A 24479-nucleotide genomic window follows, 5' to 3' on the forward strand; every position below is an offset into this window, starting at 1 on the left:
GTAGTGCAAGTTTGGCATGGTGCGGCAGCCCTTTAGATTTTACTGATACAATTAGCGTGTTGAATTACTTAATTCATCCTAATTCGATCAGCACGAGTTTTTCATCTTTAATCATCACAACTTTTCTTTTCAAGAGAGATGAAGCGTGCTCAAATACGAAAGTCCTAAATTATAATTCATCTTGGCGTGTGTGTGAAGGTTCTTGAGAATATGCCAAATGATTTGTCAGCAGGCCGGTTAAGATATCGAGAACTAATTAATGCTGTGATCAACGGTCTATCAATCAAGAAAGATGGAAACAAGTAGGGAGAAAGAGCTGGGAGTCCTAGCAACAACAAGTGAATATCAAAATCTAGACTGAAGAAGCTTTGAAAACTGCATGGCGTGAGAGTTTTGGATAGCAAGAGATCAAAGACTTCAAAAATGTCAAAAAGATGGAAGATTGTATACACTCTCATAATGTTATGAGGCTGGTATTTATACGGGAAGGAGGGTGGTCTTGGCTATTGAAACTGCATAGCATAATCCATGCTTGGACTGTACAAGAGGAAAAAAAAAGTGTCTTTTAGCTAAACTACTTCAACTTGCAAGCAAAAAATAAAGAAGGTAACAATTGAGCCTTCTTTAGCTCCAAGCCCACCAAGTCAATTTCCCTAATATGTATCTCAAAGATAAAACCTGGACATTGTCCACGTCACAATACCTAGGCTATGTCCATCCTTGCATAGAGCCTAGTGCTAGATGAAGCCTATCACCACTCCATTTGATGTACAATTTGGATACATGCCAAATCGAGAAAAATAATATGGATTAGTATATAAAATAATGAATTAAATTACTTAATTAGTTTTAGGAATAAATAGATTATATAAACTTGGAAGAAAAACTAACTTTTGTAATTTTGGACCATGGAATCTGCATTGTGTGGTTTGTAATGATATTTTTATTGGATATTAGCCAGTCATGACTGATCAATCGATGATTTTGACAGAGATTATTCCAAGATTATTAAAAACCATCTTATATCTTGTTCCATGTTGAACTAAGTTATTGGTTTTTATATTATTTCTTCTCACTGAAAAAATAAAAATAAAATAAGAAGTCCATTTAATAAGGTTTATGGATATAGTATGGTATAGAGTTAGAGTTAGGTGTTCACAATTACATTTTTCAAATAACTAGTTTATAATAAATAATAAATCTCTCATAACTCTAAGAACATTTCTAGACATATAATTAAAACCTCATATTTAGCTTGATCGTTTGTGAAAAAAAAAATCAAGCTAAAAGGATAATGTTATTTTATGACTTATTAGAGATATCGACATTATAACCATCTATGCGTTGTTCCTGGTTTTGGATGCATCAAACCATAATTGTCATGGAACATGTTCTGCTATAATAATGTTGATATCCTATTCAATTCATGATCGATACCGATGCACGTGTGATCAACTAAGAAATCAACCAAAGCTTAACCTCTGGCTACTTTTTATGACATACAATGTAAATTAAATTTAAACGATGCCAATGTCCATTTATGAATATGACCTCTTAAAAAATATTTTGATAGCATATATTTAATTAAATTTGTTTTACAATTATAATAACTAGTAATATATACTAAGGTAATTTAACAAAGATAAAATCAAAGATATACACAATTTCTATATCAATGTATTTTTTTAACCACTATGAGCATAGTTTTTAAACCTGACCAAGTCCAAGGCCTAGTTTTCGGGTTTTGACTGGGTCACCGGGTCGCCCGGGTCAATTTTTTTAAAAAATCAAAACGACATTGTTTTAGTAAAAAAAAGTCAACTGGTTGTAACCGGGGCTTGTCAGGTCACCCCGGGTTTTGCTTTTCCCTATTTTTTCTTAACTTTGGCCTGGTTCCAGCCTCGGGTCGACTCGTCGGGCCGGGTCGGGCTTCAAAATTATGACTATGTGTGCACAACTAAGATAATACACAACATGATCATGTTCGGAGTTGTTTCTTGTGCTAACATGCTGCCAACTGGTCCTTCCACTACTGAAATATATAGTGTTAAAGGCTCCCCAGGCCTTGATAGGGCCAATAATGGAGATTTAACTAAATAAGCTTTTACGACTTCAAAGGAAATTGTTCTTTTAGTTTGTTAAAACTTATTAGAGCTTTTCCCTTTCAATAACTTAGTAAAGGGTCTAATACTCTCTAAAATGTCTGAAATGAACCTCCCTACAAAATCAATCATGCCAATAAGGCTTTGAAGTTCCTTCTTATTATGAGAAGGTTGTGCTTTTATGATTACTTGTGCTTTATTTTTTTTTTTACCTCTAAACCTTATTAATGCAATAAATATCCTAGAAAATTACATGCTTACACTCCATATGTACATTTTAAATGGCTTATTTTTATGTCATGCATCCTCATTCATTTAAAGGTAGGATGCAGTTTATCTAGGTGAATATATTTTGATTTTGACTTTATCACAATATGATCAATATTATAGAAGGTTAAGTTAATTGCTCTTTGGTATAAGAACTAAGACATCTGAATACAATCCCGAAAACATCTTCTTATATAATAAAAATTTAGTTATAACTAGAGTTGCCATTCATGAAGCTAAGTATTTTATTAATAAATGCTTTATTGGTTAGCATATTAGCCATTGACATTATATAATATCTTTTAAAGTTGTATGATTTAAATATTTGAAATCTACGTATACCTTTAATTTGCCATTCTTATTGACTTAATAAATCTAGCTTCTAGGAGTTGTTTAACTTCTTCATTCACATTATCGATCATGTTTAGAGCCATTCTTTGTGAAGGTTATTTGTGTGGCTTAAACCTAGGCTCAATTGGTAGAGGATCTTTTTACCAAAACTTTGTCTAAACTAGATATTTCATCATAATCTTACGTAAAATAGTCTTTATAAATGTGTAACAACACTATCATTTCACTTTGAACTTCTTTTATATATTTACACTTATAAAGGTTAGTTTAGGCTTGTCTTCAATTAACATGTCTTAGACTTCAACATATCTATCATCCATCTTTGATGGTGCTGAAGCAAGACTTATCATATCAATCAAGATTAATTTTACATCTTGATTTGATTCTATTAAATAAATTATATTATGGTACCCTATATACCGACAGGCTTCATTAAAAGCCTCAAAACATACTATTAGGTCATAATAACTTATCTAATCTCATGTTTCAAATTCTTGGTCATTTTCCTTTTATTATGAGTTATTTGGCCTATTAAAAGTTGTTTTGAGTTGTTTTATTCATGCTATATTTTTACTAGCTAAGAAGTTAATGGGACCCATGTTATCCATGCTCATGAACTAGACTAGATCGATATCATTGGTGTATAACCATACAACTTTCATCATTGAATTAATCACAAATGGTTTATTATCTGCTTTAACTATTTTGATTGATCTATTTAGTAGTGAAATTATCAAAGCTTAGTGTAAAAAAGATGACATACACATGTTAGCATTTATCCAGTTTCGTCTAAGAAAAACATTGTAGCTTGACCTTGTTTCTACCATAGAAAAAGTTGTACTAAAGGTCTTAGACCCAATAATTAGGTTTTCTTAGAAATACCTATATAATATCTCTTATACCTCTATAGAATCTAACATAACCATTTTTAACGAGGTCATATCAGCCTTGTTATAACCAACCTTAGTGATTAAATACTGGGGTATTATATTGAGTGAGACACTATTATTGATGAAGACCCTCTATATTTATACATCGTTAAAGTTATTAGTGATGTACATGGGTTTCAAATGGCGACTTATAACCAATGTTGGCTTAGAAAATATGATTTATGGATCTTGCTCAAAGACTTGGCTCTGACTAGTTAACTATAATAATATTTACCTTTTTTTCTACATTGTCTTCATAGTCACTATCCAAATAAGGTTATAGACAGTCTTGGTTTTAAAGGAATATAGAAGTGTGAACACTATGTTGATTGATATGATTTTCTGATGGTTGACCACTTTTGCATTAGAAGGTTTTTTCAGTTCCTCATCATTAGAAGGTTTTTTCAATTCTTCATCATTTAAAGCACTTTGTTCACCTATATATTTCATTAAGACTGAGAATTATGGTTGTTCTGCCTCGTCCTATCATGTATTGTCATCATAAAGAGTTTCTAAACCTTCATCCATCATGCTATCATCTAGGAATCCATTATAAATCATTTTATTTATTTAATTAATCTTATATTTAGACGAGGTCATCTATTAAAGTCTCTTCATAGCTCATGAACTTATTTAGAGTTTGGATAATTTTGCTATTTTTGAGCACTATTGGTGTTATCTTTTATGTAAAAGGTATGTGTTTTTATTTTATTGGAGTGCATTTCTTGATAGCATTTTCTTATTTCTTTTGTTTAAGAGCTAATGTTATCTTATTCTCTTGTTGCATAATAATTAATGATTTGTACCAGTCTTATGATGCTTTTTTTATTCAATATCTAAGGGTGTTAGCCTAACATTTTAGATAAGTTAGTCATGTCATTATGGTTGTTGATTGATCTTTATCTTTATCTTAATAGCATATGTTGCCTTTTAAGTTTGAGGTTAACTACTTTTCATACTTTTTTTCATCATCTTAGTGATAACTTTATGTATTTTTAGAGATTTCTTTAGTTATATTTATCTTTTAGAGATCATGGTTTATTTCAATCTTTTAAGATGGTGGTGGTACAGAGACGCAAACTCTTTTCACCTTTTTTTTTTACTATGGCTTATCGCTATTTAATAATTTTATCCTTAACAGATATCAACTTATGATCAATATTTCTATTTTAAATAAGAGTAGGTGAGATCCTATCCAATATTGATCATTCTAATATACCTTTTATAAAAAACATAATTGGTGTTTGAGACTATTTGCTATTAATCACCTTGTTGGTCTGTACAACATCAAAAACTTGTTTTTTAGGTAAGGTGTATGACTATGTATCCTCTCCCCTTACCAAGATATTTAGGCATTACATTCTTCTAAATCAGGCTTTGTATAACTATTTTTTTTAATCTCAATCTCCTTTCTATATCTAGAAGATATTGATGATAGCTAAAATAATTCATCATCCTCGTTATCATTAGGATTGAATAATTTATATTATGATCAATATTTGTGCCATCATAAGGTCTTTTAGTCTTGAATGTTTTAGTCCATCATTGAGGCATTACTTGTTTAATATTATCCCTCAAAGTCTTCATCTTTTGGAAAAAAAAATCATAGGTAAGTAGGGCACCTATACACCTCACTATAAGGTATATCTTGGGCTTGTTGAACAATCCCTTTAGCTTTTTCATGATCTATATACTTTTTGAAAGTACTAGCATATGTGACTAGATCAAACCTTTGTTATGGTTGATCAACCTTTATCTTATATAACTCTTAATTTTAAAGTTGCCCAACAAGCTTTTTGGGTAACTATTGCTACAATGATTTTTAAAAATGGATCATCATCCACTTTTATCTTCTTGTCCAAAAAATATTTTAAAGCTTTTTAGATTTGGTTTTTGAAAACTACACAACTATTAATATCACGTTTCCAAAATTCATACACTTACAATATTTATATCTTTTAATTTTTATCAACAATATGGATAATGTGATTGTCAAAGAGCTTAATTTGCCTTATATGCATCAACTAGTCTAATATTTCTTCCACTATTTTGATGTTAATAGAATACTTTCTATCTTAGACTACTTTGATAACATTTTCATTTTTGTTACTTGGTTTAGTATCCTCTTTATGTTTTTTAATACCATGATCTCAAATAGTCTTATATCTATAATTTCTATAACCAATATAAGCTTTATTAGACCTCATCAAATTCCTTATCAAAATCTAAATTAGTCAATAAGTGTGCATTAACATATTATTTAATAGATAACAAGATATGCTCCATTTAATGGCTTTTTTGTTTACTTATTTTGCTAGTATCTTTCTATTATGAGCAATATTATTAGTAAGGGTGTAGATCTCTTAGTAATTTTTCTCATATACCTCTTTTTTATGTTCCACTACATTCCCTATAACATTAAATTTAAGCACTTCTACTCAATTATAACTATAGTAAACTTAGTTTTCATTGTCCTAAACCTTATGTCATGACCTTTTATAGCCTCACCTAGATCTTAGAGTACTTTAGCTAAGTCAACCAATGCGAACTCTAGTTATGTCATGTAAAAGTGTTCATGAAAATAAGTTTCCATCTGTTTTCAAGTATCAATTGAGCTGGGATGGCAATGTGGAGAACTAGTGGAAAGCTGTTTTAGTTAATGATGAACCAAACAATCTTAATTTATGAAAGAAGTGGTTCTACCATTACCATATTAATTAGTAAACTTGGAAATATGTTCCCTTATTAATTGGTTATCATCATCAAAAAATTACTTCAAATCAGTAATTTTTATTCCTCTAAAGATCGCGTGCAGTTTATAAATCTATTTTGAGTTACGACAATTGTAAGCAAGTTTTATTATTGTTTGTCCTACTTCTAGCCCAATCTATCTTAAGTATTGGGCTAGTTCAACTCTATCATTCCTCCCTTCTATTGCTAGTCAATAATAAAGAATTGTTATGTAAGAGGCTTGAGATTTCCTTGTTGTATAACAACCTATATGGTATATAATTACCTAGTAGTAGGTTGTGGAGTGGGATAAAAGTTTTATAAGGTTAAATAGTTGGCATATGGTTGTATTTATTCATAAAGAAAGAATAATATTTTAAGGGATATTACGCTCAATTAGATTGTGTTTGTTATTATGTTTGATACACTAGGAAATACCCTCCAATAGTAGACATTCTTGTTTCAAACACCCTTATTGGAGTGCTTGTTATTGTAAAATTTCATGGGATACGTCTCTTATATGTGCAGGTTCATGCATTTCCAATCCTATATTAAAAAATAAGTATTTGTTCTAAGAAACACCATCGTGCAGAAAATGACAGGATTTTAAAGAGACAGAAACTACATGAATCTATATAGGAATGTTGTGAATAAAAGTAAGCAAGAAAGGAAAAAAACAATACCCTACAAGGGAAAAAAAGATTAAATTACAAGAAAATATATGGAGCTAGTATCGTTTATAGTAGTATTTGTCCTATTTATACTGTTACAAAGTTTGAATCCTACTTAGATAGATAATTCTAATCCTGTACAAATATTGATATAAGATAAAGATGTTTATTAAATCTGAATACAACCTAAATTTCCTTTTTATTAATACACACTTGAATCTTGGACTAGTCTATAACTTTAGATCATCTATTCTATTAAGAACTTCCATTCTAAATATGACTATATCTCCTAGTTATCGATGCCCATTCAAACTTTATTGGTTGATTACTTTCTTTTAGCCAATTGTAACTTCTATTCACTTAGTCAATTGCTTCTTTAACTCTTCTGGTTGATCAAGGATTCTTCCAACCAAGTTAATTCTTTTGATTCATGATCAATGTCAACTCTTTTTCCTATTATATAATAAACAACCATTGTTCTCTATGATTGACATGTGCTATTTATTTTAGATATAAATAAAATGACATACCTAATGTATTGAAGATTAAACAATGAACATAGAGGTACCAAGTTTTGTAGTTCAAACCATAACTAGCCAAGTTGGTATGTTGATATGGAAACCTAGTAATCTAAAGTCTAATCAAAGTAAAGATTTTAGTTGAATTGATTTAGACATTAACCTATTCAAATCATAATAACATAAATCGAATTAAAATTATATGAAATAAAGAAAATAGCCTTTGACCAAATGTTATAAAAAGATAATGAAGGATAAAATGTATGTGCTCCTCAAATTTTAAATATTTGTTATTTTTCTTAGTGTACTTTTATAGGTAACTATAAAATTGGTATTTATATTTTTTTTTATCGATTTAAGTGTCTAGGCTCTAAATATTTTTATTAAAGTGCCCCCAACTTTTTTAAAGTACTCTAACACTTAATTTTATAATATCAAATAAATAATTCTAAAAGTGTTATTTTTCCTATCAGACACATTCTCTCTATAAAATTTTCCTTATTAATCAAATTAAGAAAACAATTATACCAATTGTCACTATCATCCGAATATCAAGATCTCTACCAAGAATGTCTTTTAATCTATTTATATCATATTTATCTTGTGCTCTATTTATCAATCTTACCCTATATTTAGGGATAAAATAAGAAATTAAGGGATTAAAGGGTTAAAATGAGAAAATAAAAGGAAAGTTAAAAATTTGATAACAAAAAAAATCCACTTGGTTAATATTATTGTAAAAGAAATCTCAGTGAATTAAGGGTAAAATTTAAAACAAGAGTTGCCATATAATTTTATGATAACTAGAAACCCTAACTAGTCTTTCAAAAGTTTTGAGTAAAAGGTTGATTATGTAATAGGGAAGTTATAATCACTATATTTATCCTACCTAAGATAAGCTACATAATTATTTATTTAAAATGGCATGTGTTTGTTATGCTTAGATATCACCAAAACCTAACATTTTTCTTATAAATTTAAATTAAAGAGTGGTTTTGGATTTAGGCCCGAAGATGACCTAATCTACACTTTGTTAAAAAAGAGGCATTGGACCTACCATAAACTTATAGTTTCTAATTTAAATATTTTATAATCATCCTTCAAAGATAGAAGTTGAGAATGTGTCATCTAATCTTGAGATAAGCTTTAGGTATATATGACGGCTAATACGTCGCAATAAATAAAAATATCAAAATAATATACTAAGAAACATGAAAATGCACCCACCAATTTCATTACCTAATAATTGACACCTAATGATAGTGGCCAATAAAAAGTAACCTAACCTGGGGCTGAGTTAGTTGCCATTTCAAATATCTGATAGTCAATCTTTAAAAATATAAGTCGAGAATAAGTCATTTAATCCTAGGTTAAGCTCTTAACATATATGACACACATGCACATAAAAAAAAAAATATTGAAATAATATATGAATGCATACCAATCAATTCTATTACCTCAAGTCAACATCCACGGATAAAAAGTTAATAATAGGTAGCCTAGTCCTTGTTTAAGTGAATATACATTACAAATATACAAGAAAAATCTAACTAATAATAATGGATTAATTCAAACCCATCCTTATTCCACCTCAACCAAAATATCAATTCCCCAGTGGCTTCATATATTCGAGGTCGCCATGTAACCATAACTCAATTATTCACCAATATTAAAAAAATAAATAATTTTACAAATCATTCAAAAAGTAAACGAAATAAAGGTGTTAGGGTTTAAAAGTGACATTTAAGAACTGTTGAAGTTGATAAGAGGCTGTTGGAACTTGGACATATAGTGGTTGTGCATACAATTCACGCGATGAAGAACTAATCAATTTGCAAGGCATCATTCGTTTAATGCTCCAATGAGTGGCAAAGGTGCACGGGCCACTCTATCAACTGAACATCTCCTTCCTCTTCCCTTTTGATGCGAGAGGTGTCGACTACCTCTAACTATGTAGAGAGATTAGAACAAGAAAAGATGAATTTTGTTATTATGAAAACTGGTCTCTTATTGTATTTTCTGAATCGAACAATTTGTTAGATCTATCATGAACGGCTGGCTTGCAGATGCGGTTAGGAGTGGGACGATTAAAGTGGGTGGCCATCGGTCGAGGGTAGTAGTGGTGTAGTTGCTAAGGTGGAGATTGGCAACTTGAAGACTTTGATGTCTAGACTTTTTTTCCTAATCTTCTCTTCTTGTTTTTTTTTTGTTTGCTAGGTTTTCAGCTTAGTAGACTTTTTGCAAGAGTATTTGATTTTTATTCTATGTTATAAAAAGATTGTCGCATGATAAAATAAGCAAAAGTGCCAAAAATACCATAAATTGATTTAATTGCAAAGAAAAGAAATATTTTGGAAATCTTTGTATTTTTTAAAATATGTTGGAAAATGGAGGTTGAAAATGAGTTACGACAAGTAATATATTTTTTGTGCAAAACCTGTATTAAATATAAAAGAAACTTTAAATCAAAGGGTGAAACAGAAAGATTTAAAGATTTTAGGACCACAATGTAAGATTTTCTAAAGCTTGGTGTTTCTGCAACCTTTCCATGTGCATGATTTCGGCTCGTCTGTTTTCATTTTATATTTTCCATGCGAAAGAGAAGTTATTGCATATCCGGATGGGTGATGATTTGTACTCTGTAGATCCTAGAATGTCGACCGTAGTTGCCTTGTACGGCCGCGCGTGGACGAGGCCGTAAGATCCGAGTCATGCTTATGCTCGGGAAAGCTGGACCACACGGCAAGTTTGAACCTTTCATGGTCAACCCACCAACCTCACGCGACGTCACCGGAAACATGAGGTTCGGTGGGGCAAACGATTGCTCACAAATTGTCACATTTTCCACCACATTTTTTATTTGTTTTGTTCAAAAGTCATGATGTGAGAATTCAAAGCTATACAACCATATAGTTTTTATTCTCTTATTTTAAATTTAAATAATAAATAATACTTAGAAATGTAATGAATATATTTAAACTTTTTACTACACAGGTGTGAATACTAATTATAATTTTAATTCTCTAAATGAATACACACACATGCCTGTGCGAATACTAATTATAATTATAATTAAAATATCTATAACACATATAAAATTAATACAATATTTTGAATGAAAAAAAATTAAAATTAAAATTATAAATTAATTAGAATTGTTATGTTTATTTAGATTTATTTAGAGTCTGTTTGTTTATGTAGTTGCTTCTACTTTTAAAAGAAACCACAACAAACAATTATTTAGTAAAGTAAAAAATACAGTTTATTATTTATAGGGCTCAATGCATTTCACGTTTAAAACACAAGTAAATTTAAAGCAGCTCTGAATATTTAACCAAACACACTTCTTGACCAAAGTGTTTTTTTAATAAATTATAACGCATTTGTTTTTATTTTGATTTAGAAGTCCTAGAAAAATAAATTATTTATATATTTATTATCATGAATACTTTGTAACAAGGTTAAATGCCCATTATTATCAATTGCTGATTTAAATTTGCCCATTATTTATTATCACTTTTTATTACGGTAGTCAAAACATGATTAATCACTAATCAAATTTTAAGTATTAATCAATTGCTGACTCTTTCTTTTTAAACGCATTTAATTATAGAAAATAAAATATATTCAAAAAACATATATTAACATTTGCTCTAGCTAGGAACGCATGCATAATATTAAACACTAACAGACTCCAATCGATCTAAAAAATCAACGGTTTTTCTTTTTTCATTTCAAGTCAACATCAATAAAACAAGATGTCAGCAACATTTTTTATATATTTTTCTGTTCTTCCAACTTTTAACAGCAACACATGCCCACGTCGCCTCATCCTCGGGCAGGCGGGCATGTGAACGTGGCTTGGATGGAACTTGCTTCCTCCTCCTTCTTCTTCTTTATTTATTTATTTATTAATATAGATATTTAAGCCAGGCATACCTTTCAACTAATTTCAAGCACGCTAAACTTGCTTATCTTCCTTGCATGAATGTGGACGTGACCTGTTATCAGCAATCTACTTCAACAAAAAAGGATATATATATATATATATATATATATATATATATATATATATATATATATATATATATATATATATATATATCTTAAATAAGATTAGTCATATCTTTGCATTATTATTATTATAGTATTAAAACCTCGCTTGACCTGACAGGTCGATCCCGGATTTGAGGCTGAAACTAGGTCGGGTTGAAGAAAAAACAGGGGAAGAAAAAACCCGGCGTGACCCGATTGCAACCCGTTGATTTTTTTTTTTACTAAAACGATGTCGTTTTGATTTTTTTTTTAAAAATTAATCCAGACGACCCGGTGATCCAGGACCCGGACGACTAGTGGCTGGATCCGGGCCGGGTTGAAGAAAAACCCTTGTGACCCAGCAAGATCCGGTTGCAAACCGTTGATTTTTTTTACTAAAACGACGTCGTTTTGAATTTTTTTAAAAAAATTTACCTGATCGAAACCCGGAGATTCAATCAAAACCTAGAACCTGGATTTTGGATTGGACCGGGTCTAAAAACTATGGTTCCTATAAATGCAATCATGGATTGACTATTACATACTTGAGGTTTTATATATGATTATTCCTAAAAAAAAAAAATATTCCCGTAGATTTTGTATCACCTAGCTGTTTTTTTAGAAATTGTTTTTTTATTAAGGGTTTATTAATGTTACTAGAAATTTCTTTTTTTATTTTTTTATATAAAACACCTCTATGATCTTAATTCGAACAATCACATTTTTTTGGTTTGATTTGGTGGACAGTGAAGGCCTTTTTATCCAGAGTGAATTAAGCTGACTTTCCATTAATTTTGACTTTTAAAATGAGAGGAGGGAAAAGTGTAAGAGTTCTATTACTATTAGATCAAATTTAAAAAAAACATAAACTAATTAAAATCCCAAAAAACAAATTGTAAAAAAATGAAAAAATAATTCACCAAATTCTTCTATATTTTTAATTGTACATAGCTAGATTTTTTTTTTTAAATTTTTATTTACATATATATATATATATATATATATATATATATATATATTTCTTTATTTATAAAAATAAAATAAAAAGACAAAGAAAAGAAATAGGAAGGAAATAGATCTTTTATTTGAGTCTTGACTTCTTAATAATATATATATTTTGCTAGTGGTAAATAAATAAAAAATGGCAAATACTTCTTAATATTTTTTTTTGTTTTTATAATCTCGGAATCTTTATTATTTTTATTTTATCAGGAATCAAACCAATATAAATCTGACACGTGTCTCTTAAAAAAAAAATGAAAAATCCAAATTAAAATCACATAGAAATCATTATTATAAAAATCCAGATCCTGTATTTGTGGGTCCAAAATGTCTTTGAACATGCATTGCTCATTATATTACAAAGTAGTCGTATATTTTGAGGTCATAGATGATGTAACTTCATCGCAAGCCGGCGAATGACGGAGAGTTTTGTTTATAATTCAAAAAAAGGAAAAGAAAAAGGAAATCCCATGTGAAGACAACTTAGTGACTATTTTTATATTTTAAAAGTATTATATATATATATTTTATATTTTTTAATTTAAAATATTTTTTATGTTTTCATTTTTTTTGATATGTTTATATAATTTTTTTAAAAATAAAAAATATTATTTTAATATATTTTCATTCAAAAAATACTTAAAAAAATTCAAAAAAAATAACCACAACCACTGTTGCTAGTACCCAGAAAAAAATGGCGTGGTCTGTGCTCTTCCGTCTCTTGTTTGTAATAGATTTTTTCCACGGACGGTTGGTGAAATGTTGAGAACTTGGAATTGACTTTGCAAATAATTACGAGGGCTTCCTGCAAGCTTCCTGGAAGTTTATGGGTCCAGAAAAGCATGTGTGAACATGGAGAGTAGGTGGAAGAAACTTCCACGAGTTTGAAATATACAACACCCCCTCCTTACCAAAGCAGCATGTGGCGCCATTTCTTATACATCCAAGGACGGCATCGTTTTTACTGTTCATAAATTATTATAGATTGAAATATTCAGGTTCTTAAATTACTTTTCTAATATGACATTTTAATATTAAGTTAATTCAGGGTTAAGTTTTTCAATTTGTTTCCATCTTAATATTAGATTGAAATATCATTTGATTTATGATTATAATCTATTTTTATTTAGAAAATACTTTATCAACACTTAAATATACTTATTTTTTTTAACACGACCCGTTATGTAGCGCGGGTGAACCGAGCTAGTATTTAGCTATAACTGATAGTAGATGGATTGAGAGGTGATATCATCTAATATCAAATATGTTTAGGGTAAGATTGATGAAATCAAAAGTTTTGATGCTAATCTTGAAAATAAATAATCATTAGGGATGAAATTGAGGTTTTTTCCGGGACCTTTTCTATTGTTTTGACTTGATTCTCATTTTGTTCTTGCGAGATTTTTATTTTGTGTTCACACATGTTGAGAATTTAAAACAATATACAGAACTATTCTTGGAAGAATTAGTCAAGAAACCTCGACCATTCCAAAATCCAACAAGGTGTAAGGGGGCCCACTCTCCCTTGTTGACTGTTCCTCGAAGGACCTCTCTCTCTTCTTACAAGAAGAATCCTATAAATCTCAAGTTTCTGGATCTAAAACTCTGTGCAACCCTTTCAGAGAAACCAGAACCTCATCAGGGGAAACAGTTTCAGTACTTTGTGCTATTTTTGGTGCGCCATAGCCAAACACTGAGAACTTGCTTGTCCTTGAGAGAAGGAAAGAAAAAGGGCTCATAATTTCTCTATAGTCATATCTCATCATCCCTGCTTCTACAAGTACCAAGCAAACAATCATGGATAAATCCTTACCAGCAACTTTGTTGTTTTCTTGCTTTCTGTTGATCTCCTTGTCTGTCTCATCCTTAGCTCAAAATTGCAGTAGCTACTCTTTCTCTAGGAACCAAATATACAGCGCCTGTAATGACCTTTCTCAATTGAGCTGTTCTCTTCACTGGAACTACCACCCATCAAACATGACAGCTGATATTGCATTTCGCAAAACTGGAGCATCAACATCTAATTGGATTGCATGGGCTCTAAATCCCACTACGCCAAATATGGCTGGTTCACAGGCTCTTGTAGCTTACCAACAATCCAATAGCACCATGCTTGCTTACACAGCCCAAGTAGCTGGATCCGGAAGTATGCAAATTGGTAATTTGAGTTTTGAGGTTCCCAGTATTAGCGCCGAGTACTCCTCAGGAGGGGATATGGTAATTTTTGCAACACTTAAGCTTGATAATAGCTTGGTGTCGACCAACCAAGTTTGGCAAGAAGGTCCTCTGAGTGGAGGTAGTCCTGGTCCACATCCTACCACTGGAGAAAATATGCAATCAGTGGGGACTGTGAATTTTGTTTCTGGAACAGTAACTTCAACTGGAGGAGGAACTAGCTCAAAAGCCCGCAAGAGAAATGTAAGTGGATGGTCAATTAATTATGCAGTATTTGTTGGTATAGGATGCCTGCTAGACATGAATTCAGCTTAAATCATTATTCTAAAGGTGATTGAAATTGATTTTTTCAGGTTCATGGAGTGTTAAACGCAGTGAGTTGGGGAATCCTTATGCCCGTGGGAATCATTATAGCTAGGTACCTTAAGGTGTTCAAGTCAGCAGGCCCAGCATGGTTTTACCTGCATGCTATTTGCCAAACTTCTGGCTATGCAGTTGGGGTTGCTGGATGGGCAACTGGTATTAAACTGGGCAGCGATAGTCCTGGAATCACCTACAACACCCATAGAAAGCTTGGCATAACCATCTTTGCCCTCGGAACCCTTCAGGTATTTTCACTTGTTATTTACCTAACAGCGATTAATTGGGTTTTGATTGTTAGTTGGTGACTCTTTTTCATATTTGTTGAAAAAAGTATTCATTTTTGAGAATATAATTGCCTTGTGTAATATATTCAAAAGCCCAGAAACTTTCGATTTCGAAACAGTAGTTAAAATGTCCCCACACAGTTCTTCATTTGACTTCGAATAAAAGAGACCTCAAAAAACATCATTAAAAATCCTCGTTTTTTTTTGCTGCCATGGGATGATGCTTAGATTTCTTTCCACATCAAAAGATGCCTAAGGAAAGTCTTTAATGCCTAAAAAGTCAGCATTTGTGTCCCGTTGAATCTTGATTTTGTTTTCGAGCACACGCAATTCTTTTAATGTGGGATCTTTCCAAGTCATCAACTGCGGGCGGCAACTAGAAGGGTACCTGTTTGTAAGTTCTTTCTTCCCTTCATCGTCACTCGAACCGTCCAGCCTCGCAGTCTTTTCAAAAGACAAAAAACTGAATCGAAAAAGATAATTTTTTTCTAGCTCTCTCCTCGACCACAAAAACTGATGTGATCTCTACACAAGTAATGTGAAAAGTCTTCTAACAAATAATGCACTGCCCTGTTTGCAGGTGTTGGCCTTGCTCTTGAGGCCCAAGCCAGACCACAAATACAGACTGTATTGGAACATATACCACCACACCATTGGATATACTACCGTGATTCTGAGCATTATTAACATCTTCGAGGGATTTGAAGCTTTGGACCGCGAGAAGAACTGGAAAAAGGCCTATATTGGTGTTCTCATATTTCTTGGATCTGTTGCTGTTGTATTGGAAGCAGTTACTTGGTTGATAGTCATCAAGAGAAAGAAAACAGCAAGTTCTGATAAGCATGTTAATGGAGTTAATGGATATGGTTCCAGGGTACAGCAGACTGCGTAGCTGATGATCTAGCATTGACAGGCTCTGTGTTGTATGTTATACACATAGTTAGATGTCCATTAGTGAGCTTTTCTTCTTATTTTGATTCTTTTGGCATTTTGTTGTACGATGATTGATGCTAGTTGTTTTCGATCTCACACACACATATATGCTTGTACTTCTGTTATTTGGTCGTGTTTTATAACTATAATAGTCTTTTTTCGAGAAATACTTGAATTATTTGTATACCTAGGTTGTCTCAACTCGTTATCAAACTTATCACTGATCCGAAAACACACAACTTACTTTTGTGCGGTAGAAAAATATTCTTAAAAAAATATTTTTTTTAAATTAAGTTTTTAAAATATTTTTAAACAAAAAGCAACCATTGATATGCTGGGCTTTGTAGGTAATATCTGTACAGGGAATGTAAAATTAGTAGGCCTAGTCATGGGCCCTCAAAACGAAGTCCACCATGGCCGAACAGCAAGTGAATGAATCGTAAGAGCAAGAGTATCTCCTTTTAGAGGGCCTCCTCCAGAGGAGCTCTAGACGCCATTTGTCATTCTCTGGGTCATGCAATGGAAAATCTGGCTATGATCGGGGCACTATCATGCCGGCATAGAAGAAAGTTTCAAACAAAATTTGAAGCACAAGGTCGAAAGCTGTGAAAAAACAAATTCCGTTTTGAAAAATGCCGTAAAACTTGTTTCGGAAAACCATTTAGTTATTGAAAAACATCATGAAAACTGTACAAGTCATATAAAAATGGTATTTCAAGATTGAATGAGCAATATCTCGTTAATTTTGATTTTTAAGCCAAAATATATTTTTAAAATGTATTGAAATACAATTTTAAATGCAAAAATAAACGGTGATTAAACGAAGTTATGTGTCCCATTGAAATGCATTATCACTCTTGAAGAAAGTAGAATGAAACAAAGGAATTGCTTGGGAAAAAATGCATGAGACCTTGTTTTTCAGGCAATTGTTGTTTCCTTGGGAAAGCTAAACTAACAAGTACAATTTGACAAGAACATGATAAAAACAGCAAGAAGCCAGTAAGCTCAATATAACTTCATGCATCCAAATGCAGACCAAGGCATTTGCTACAATCTTTTCATGGTACTTAACGAGGGGAAGAAACAGAGCAATAGCACATGAAATGCAGTCTGACTTGAGGAGCAATACTTGGAAGACGTTTTATATCTAAACAGAACCAACGTATATCGATATGAAATAGGAAAACTCTTGTACAATTCCAAGCAGATATAACAAAGACCATAGATAAACATAAACTAGATTCTAAACAGTTTTCAAATGCAAAAACTGTTGTAAATCAAAGGGAAATTTAAGATTCAACCTCGCAATCATGTGCATCTGTGCATGAACGATCGTTGATTTCCAGAGTGGCAATCTCTTTGATGACTTGAGCTTTGTCAGCTTCAAATTGTTCATCCCCTGAAATTAATGAAGCAGAATATCATTAGCAATCTAGTATAAAAGCAATGAGGGCTACAATCTCAAGAATTTCACTGTCTAATTATATCATTTTTACCTTTATCAATGCTGAAGTCGCCTAGAAACCTAAGAAGCTTGCTTCTATTTGTAACCAGTACACTGATGATCTCAGGAGGTTTATTTTGATTTGCTACAAATAACTACCAATTAAGGAAAAATAGAAGTTGATTAAAATTAGACAGATTAATAAAAGAAGAAAAATATCCAAATATCTTACTACACTACCTACCTTGAACACATGAAAGGTTTCCAGCTGCATTGTCTTATTTGGATCCTGAAATGGATGAACCAAAATTTATAGTGGGATACAAGTACAAAAGATTTTTATAAGAACACATGGAAATGCTGTGAGCAAATATGGTAAATCACAGAGAGAGAGAGAGAGACCCTGAAAAGATTCATCAAGATCCTCATGTTGTCCAATGAACTCACATACCGAACCATCACAGCAGAATTTGAGCGGTCAAGTAGCATGTTTCCCAATAGCTGAAGCAGATTATATGCTGTCAGAAAATATATTGTATTCTATTTCTCCTTAACAAATATCTCTGATTTTTTGAGAGAAGAAATAAAGCAAAACCCTTCAGAGAAAAGAAAAATTGATAAAGGAGTTCCCTACTTTCACTTTATTTTACCTTTTTGTGCTAGCAGTTGCACTTATTAATTCCCAGTAATGAGATTTAGGCATTTACAACTTTTAACATTTTTACAGAAAATGTATATAAATACACTTGGAAAAAGGATGATTTTATCAAATGAAAAACTACAATAAATAATGCAAGGAGTAGATTGTTCCTGTGAAATTTATATTACCTTGACAGCATGCCGTCTGGTTATGTAACTGGGAGACTCTAGCAATTGTGAATTGTATTCTTGGAAAAACTGGAACAAGGGAAAATTTTGGAGGCACATTAGATATTGGTAGTAATTCAAAAATGGAAAGAAAAATGTAAGAAAGTAACCAAGTATCAAAGCTATTCCCCTATTGTTTAGTGTTGATATATTTAATCAAACCATCAACATGGAGATGTACCGATATCACAGAATAAGTATCACCACCAAGTGACATGCCAACAACAATGGTCTTGTTCTACAGATTGATTGATACCACTTCAAACAGGTATTTTGCAAGTATAAATTATAACAATGCCTATAGTTGTTTTTAATGCTCGCGGTTGTGAGTAATCAGCAGCCTCTTTTTCACAGTTCCATCCTTTTTCAGATGAGTGAACTTAAGAAGCTCATCTACATAACTCAATCAGTTGAACTTTTAATTGTAGAATGGTGATCTTTGATCCACAAATAAATAGTAAACAATTTTACAGATGCTATTAATGAAGTTCCATTGATCCTAGCAACAATAGTATACCGATAATGTTCAGCACAATGAAATCTTTGTAACAAAAACATTACGAACAGAGACAGTGGCAATAGGGATACTCTGAGTCTCAACTTTCTGATCATTTATTTTCATGTGAGTTTTCGTTAAAAAAATTGTTTTACAAATCATTACTCTATTTACTATAGGGATGAATGATAGAACTACAACAACTGCCTAGTCCAATGCATCAAGCACAGTCTGTTCTTGGCAGTCAGCAGCCTCCTTTCTACGATGCCATCCTTTTCATATGGAAATCTTAAAAAGCTCTTCCTGACTAACTCAATCAGTTAAAATTTTAGCTGGCTCCATTATTGTTGAAGGGATATCTTTCTAATCCAGAGGAAATAAAAATAAAAATTAACAAGCTTACATATGTTGTTAATGAAGTTCCTCTAATCCTAGGAACAATATTGTTTAAAAAGATCATTATTATGGACATGCAAGGGATGAATGACCATAATGATGATATATCTCTTGCATCTACCTCCAGTTCAATGCCTTAAATAATGCTGTTGATTCTAAAGATAAAACTAGCTTACAGTCAGCTGTATTGCATCATCCACTATTCATGTTCTTAGAGTAGACATTATGAGTTGCTGTAATATATGGAAGTAGGTAAAACCATGCAGGACTAGAAAGCATACTGACGACACACCACTTACCCAGTCATAATTTACAGAAAGAAATTCGGCCACAGTTGATTTATGCCTTGTCAGGAGCTCCTGTATAAATGTGGCAGTGGGTCAGTAAAAATACTCTTAAAATTAGAAACATAAAGCGAAGGATGACATGGATACAAGAAGGATAACTTTAGAATACATGTATATCGTAATAGTACCAAAAGTACAAGCTCCATGCACAGCATTAGGAAAATATAACGATATATCAATGATAGCACTGGCATACTAAATCTTAATTAGAGTGTGCATTGTAGATAAAGAAGTTATTGTGTACGTCTAGAGATCCAAACACAAACTATTCTGGTTAAACCTGACAAGGCCATAGGATGGTGGATAGATAAATGGTAGGACATTTGAGCTAGAAGCATGAACCCAACCCCACAGGAAGAAGCTAGTGAAGACAGTACTAAAACAATGAAGAAACATTGATTATTATGGAGATCTAAGGTTTTTTTTTTTTTTTGCCTACTCAGGTCTCAATCAACAATTGTAGAAATCATGTTCCTGAAACAACTTATCCTGAAGTTGCCAATCCTGCAAATTTATCTTCTACGTGAATACTATTTTGGTAAGAGCTGGAGCAGCAAAGGCTTCCAAGAAGGATTAGCAAATATGCATTACTGGATCAAATGTCACAGCAAATAGGTAATTTCTTAAGCCTATGAAGAATTCAAGCAGGAGTTGTGTGCCTGCAGGATACGCACATCAATTTTAGATGCAAGAAAATAAATAATAAAATGAGATATTAAACATACTTAACTTTAAAAGTTGCCAGAGCATCTGACGCTATGTCAAAATTTGGAATCTGTACATAAGTTAAAACTTTCTTCAGGTGCTCTGTTTCCAATACATACCTGAGAAACCAATAAAGGTTATTAAGATCTATCACGTTATTTGTGCTAATGCAGAAAGCCATTTTAGACTATTCTGAAGCCAGCTTGGTTTGGCTATATACACAATATAAACGAAAAACGAAAATCCAACCTTGGCATTCACCTATGATATCTTAAGTTTATTTAACTTTCTCTATTTGAGGGAAGACGCACAAAATGCATAGCATAATCTTTTGGTACAAGTTTTCCAACTGGTAAAACATATATGCTGTAAGAAAAGCTAGTGATTAATTACCTCCCAGGTTCTGCAACTCCTACTGTTCGATGTTGGAGACATTGCATATCTTCATGAGCTTTCTTAACCAAGTTTTTTATATGCATGATTGTAAGACAAAACCACATACTAATTACTAGTTTGAATTTTAATCCAAACGATAATATGCGTTTAGGAGGGCCAAGCATGCCTAGGAACTCAGAAACTCGCAGTCATACTTTTTAAAATAATCAACAACAAGACTAGCACTCAAGTTCTCTACAGCAAAGAATTAATCCTGCGTTCATTTCAACTATAAACCTTCCACCATTGTCCCCGAATACACTGATCAGGGACAAAATCTGAACCTTAGGCAGTAAACACACGGTTAATGATCATTGATTAACAACTGCTGATATGCTTTTACGGAGTCAAAGAAGCAATTCCCAGATCATATAAAGCTTAGTAATGATTACCTTGCCACAATCTGATGGCGTATACACTCCCTCAAAATTGCACCATATGTTATAGCAATCTCACCGTCTTCATAACTAACCATATTACCAGGAAATTAGAAAGAAAAATAAATCTGAAATCTGACTTCTTGACAGCAAAAACTCATTTTATTTACTAACCCAGGCAGCAGAATATCCATAAGGTCTAAATTATTTTCCAGATACTCGGAAGCAATCAAGCGCCCGCTAACTCGTTGCCTCTGCAAATTTGCTATAACATGAGTAGCATTTTGACGTGCCTGAGATCAATAAAGGGTGGGCAAGATGTCATGAAAATCAAAAAATAAAAATAAAATTGAATCATAAAAAAAGAAAGCATAAATTTGGTTGATGGGGTAGGTTACCCCCAAGTCGAGTTTTGGGAGAGAAAGAATGAGAAGGCGGAAAGTGTCATGCTTAAAGAAGTCCTGAGCCAAATGTGCACAAGCATCAGGATTCGGCTCTGCTTGTCCATTCCCAAATAAAACTGCCCTTATCTCCAGAATTACTTTACTCAGCTCAGACATCTGCAATTAATATCCCATGCATTATATATACTTGCAATAAATCAATATAGAAAACATCTGTTGCTTATACAAACGTACGCACCTTTTCCTCGCGTTTGCGTTCGCGAGTCTCGGTATTCTGGTCGAGAAACTTGAGAAGGTCCCGTGCTTGGAGCACGAGCTCCGCAGGCGTCCGGGGTTTTGGCTTGAAAAGTCCCTTCATGGCTCGGTACACATTCAGCTACAATATTGCAGAAATCAAGTTTTTATTATTACGGATGTAGATCTTTCGTCAGTTAATTATAGAATTTCCTGTATTTGATGATGACGATGATGATCAGGGTTCTAAGAGGAGAAGAAATTGGGATGAGGATAGATAGTGTGTGTGTGTGTATATATATAGGTTTTCTTTGGTTGCTAAACTCTTTTTTTGCATCACATGACAGAAGGGTTGCTTTGTTATTTTAAGAATGTCAGAGGACAATTCTCTCCTTGCAGCAATATATTTACTTTAGCAAGTTTTGTTTTTGTGTTTTTTTTTTAAATTATTTTAATATTTTTATATCATTCTAAGATACTGATATTAAAAATATTTTTTTCCGCCGGACTGTAAAAATATTCACTAAAACCGCAAACGAGATACGGCACCGATCAATGTATAGTCAAAGAATACAGCAAATTGCAGCGGCAACAATTACAAATCAGGATCATTTTGCTAGACTATAACAATCTCGCAATATGGCAAACACAACAATCAGCGAGAACCACACCAGATACTCTGTCGCACTAACAAAACAAGCAACACTTGTACAACGTTGAATCATCAACAACCTGCAACATTGAAATATAAGTGACAGGTCACTTTGTTTAAGGTGCTCCTGCCTAGAAGAAGTTCTCTCGACTGGATGATCCTCTTGGCCTCCAGCAAGAAAAATGATCGAAGATCTTAGTGTTCAAGTGGCAACTATTTTTCTGAAGGAGGAACAAGCAAAACCTAGGGCTCAAGTCTATATGTGATTGATCTTGACAACCAAGTGCACCTTGCGACATCTCAAAACCTTCGGACTTTCTGGGACCATATGGCCTCTAAAGCGCCTGAAGATCACGATTAGAACGAAGACCAATTACCACCATGCTCTCAATTAGCCTTGATGGCTCATTTGAAAGGCCTAATCGCCCATCTCGAGAAGCACTTAATATTATATTCCTTTTAGGGGGCCAATCCAACGAACACACCTTGCCAATGTGTCCTTGAAGAGTCTTGCAACAAACCATATCGGTGACCATGGCTGGGACAAACAAGAAAGGAGCTCCGGCTGCTGTTTTCTATATATATATATATAAAGAATATGGCATTGATTATGGTTTAAAATGTTTTTTTTAGAAATATATTAAAATAATATATTTTTATTTTTAAAAATTATTTTTAACATAGCACATCAAAACGATATGAAAATATATAAAAAATTAATTTTAAGCAAAAAATAAATTTTAAATTTTTAAAAAACATGATTTCAACTGTATTTTCAAACACACCCTAAAAATATAATAACAAACTTGATATGATATAATGTTGAATTTAAAAATAAAAAAGAATTAAGAATATAAAATACAATTGCAAATACACAGCTTAATTTACATCTTATTATTTTTGTGTTTATTTCTTCGCTCAAGAAGACCTCTTATATTGTTACAATATAGTAGTTACTTAGTTACATTAAAAAATTCTAAATAAGAAATAGTTAGTTTAACATCAATTTCTATTTTACAAGGAAACTAAATTAGAAAACTCAAATTACGCTAACATGTACTATTCCTACTAGCCTATTTGAATGGTAAAAGTTTTCTAATAATTATCATTACACAGTAATAATTAATTAATTTAATTATTTTATAGCTATACATAGTAATTAATTAAGTGATCACCAAATATTAACTATCTTATTTATAGTAAAATCTTTCATGCATCTTTGCATTTTAACTAATTCATCCCTAATTACATCCTCGTTAATGAGAACAAATTGTTACATGAGTATTATATGCATAACAAGTTTTCAGTGATGTTGGAAAATTTGTTTAAGAACATGATTAATTGATATATTTAAGGTCAAATTCACTTATTTTTTGGGTTAAAACTTTATAGGAATTTAATTTTTAACATATACTATTTAACATTAAACACTATTATGATTTAAATAAATTATCAATGAAAAATTAATCTCAAAGAATCTTTAGTTGATATATTTTGGTGAAATCCAAAACTCTTTAAAAGAACTTTATCCCATATTGAAAAGATACAAAACTATTTTGGTGTTTATAAAGTAGTTGAAAAGTTACAATTGAATCCAAAAAGCATCCAAGCTTTTAAAAGGAAGAGATCTTAAGCAAAATGAGCTTCAAATTTAAACTAACACACATGCACGTCGACTCGACTCATGCTCTGGCTTATAACTAGGCTTGGTCATGAGTTTGAGTTTATTGTAAAACAATATTATGGGTCATAAGAGATTATT

General features: G+C 32.0%; 2 protein-coding genes across 2 annotated transcripts; one reads left to right on the forward strand and one right to left on the reverse strand.

Annotated features, from left to right (window-relative positions):
- The first annotated feature begins 14191 nt into the window (after positions 1 to 14191).
- LOC133692752 (cytochrome b561 and DOMON domain-containing protein At4g17280-like) lies at positions 14192 to 16527 on the forward strand. Its single transcript, XM_062113884.1, has 3 exons — positions 14192 to 15023; positions 15134 to 15388; positions 16008 to 16527. The coding sequence occupies exons 1-3, from the start codon at positions 14403 to 14405 to the stop codon at positions 16317 to 16319; spliced, it is 1188 nt and encodes a 395-aa protein (XP_061969868.1). The 5' UTR covers positions 14192 to 14402; the 3' UTR covers positions 16320 to 16527.
- An 827-nt stretch (positions 16528 to 17354) lies between these two features.
- On the reverse strand, positions 17355 to 22415 carry LOC133690703 (putative MO25-like protein At5g47540). Its single transcript, XM_062110963.1, has 11 exons — positions 22070 to 22415; positions 21826 to 21987; positions 21602 to 21720; positions 21443 to 21517; positions 20641 to 20734; positions 19863 to 19922; positions 18633 to 18701; positions 18207 to 18305; positions 18049 to 18093; positions 17857 to 17959; positions 17355 to 17759 (listed from the first exon to the last, which is right to left on the reverse strand). The coding sequence occupies exons 1-11, from the start codon at positions 22187 to 22189 to the stop codon at positions 17650 to 17652; spliced, it is 1056 nt and encodes a 351-aa protein (XP_061966947.1). The 5' UTR covers positions 22190 to 22415; the 3' UTR covers positions 17355 to 17649.
- Positions 22416 to 24479: the final 2064 nt, after the last annotated feature.

This window comes from Populus nigra, chromosome 4, assembly GCF_951802175.1.
Source record: "Populus nigra chromosome 4, ddPopNigr1.1, whole genome shotgun sequence".
NCBI classification, from domain to species: domain Eukaryota; kingdom Viridiplantae; phylum Streptophyta; class Magnoliopsida; order Malpighiales; family Salicaceae; genus Populus; species Populus nigra.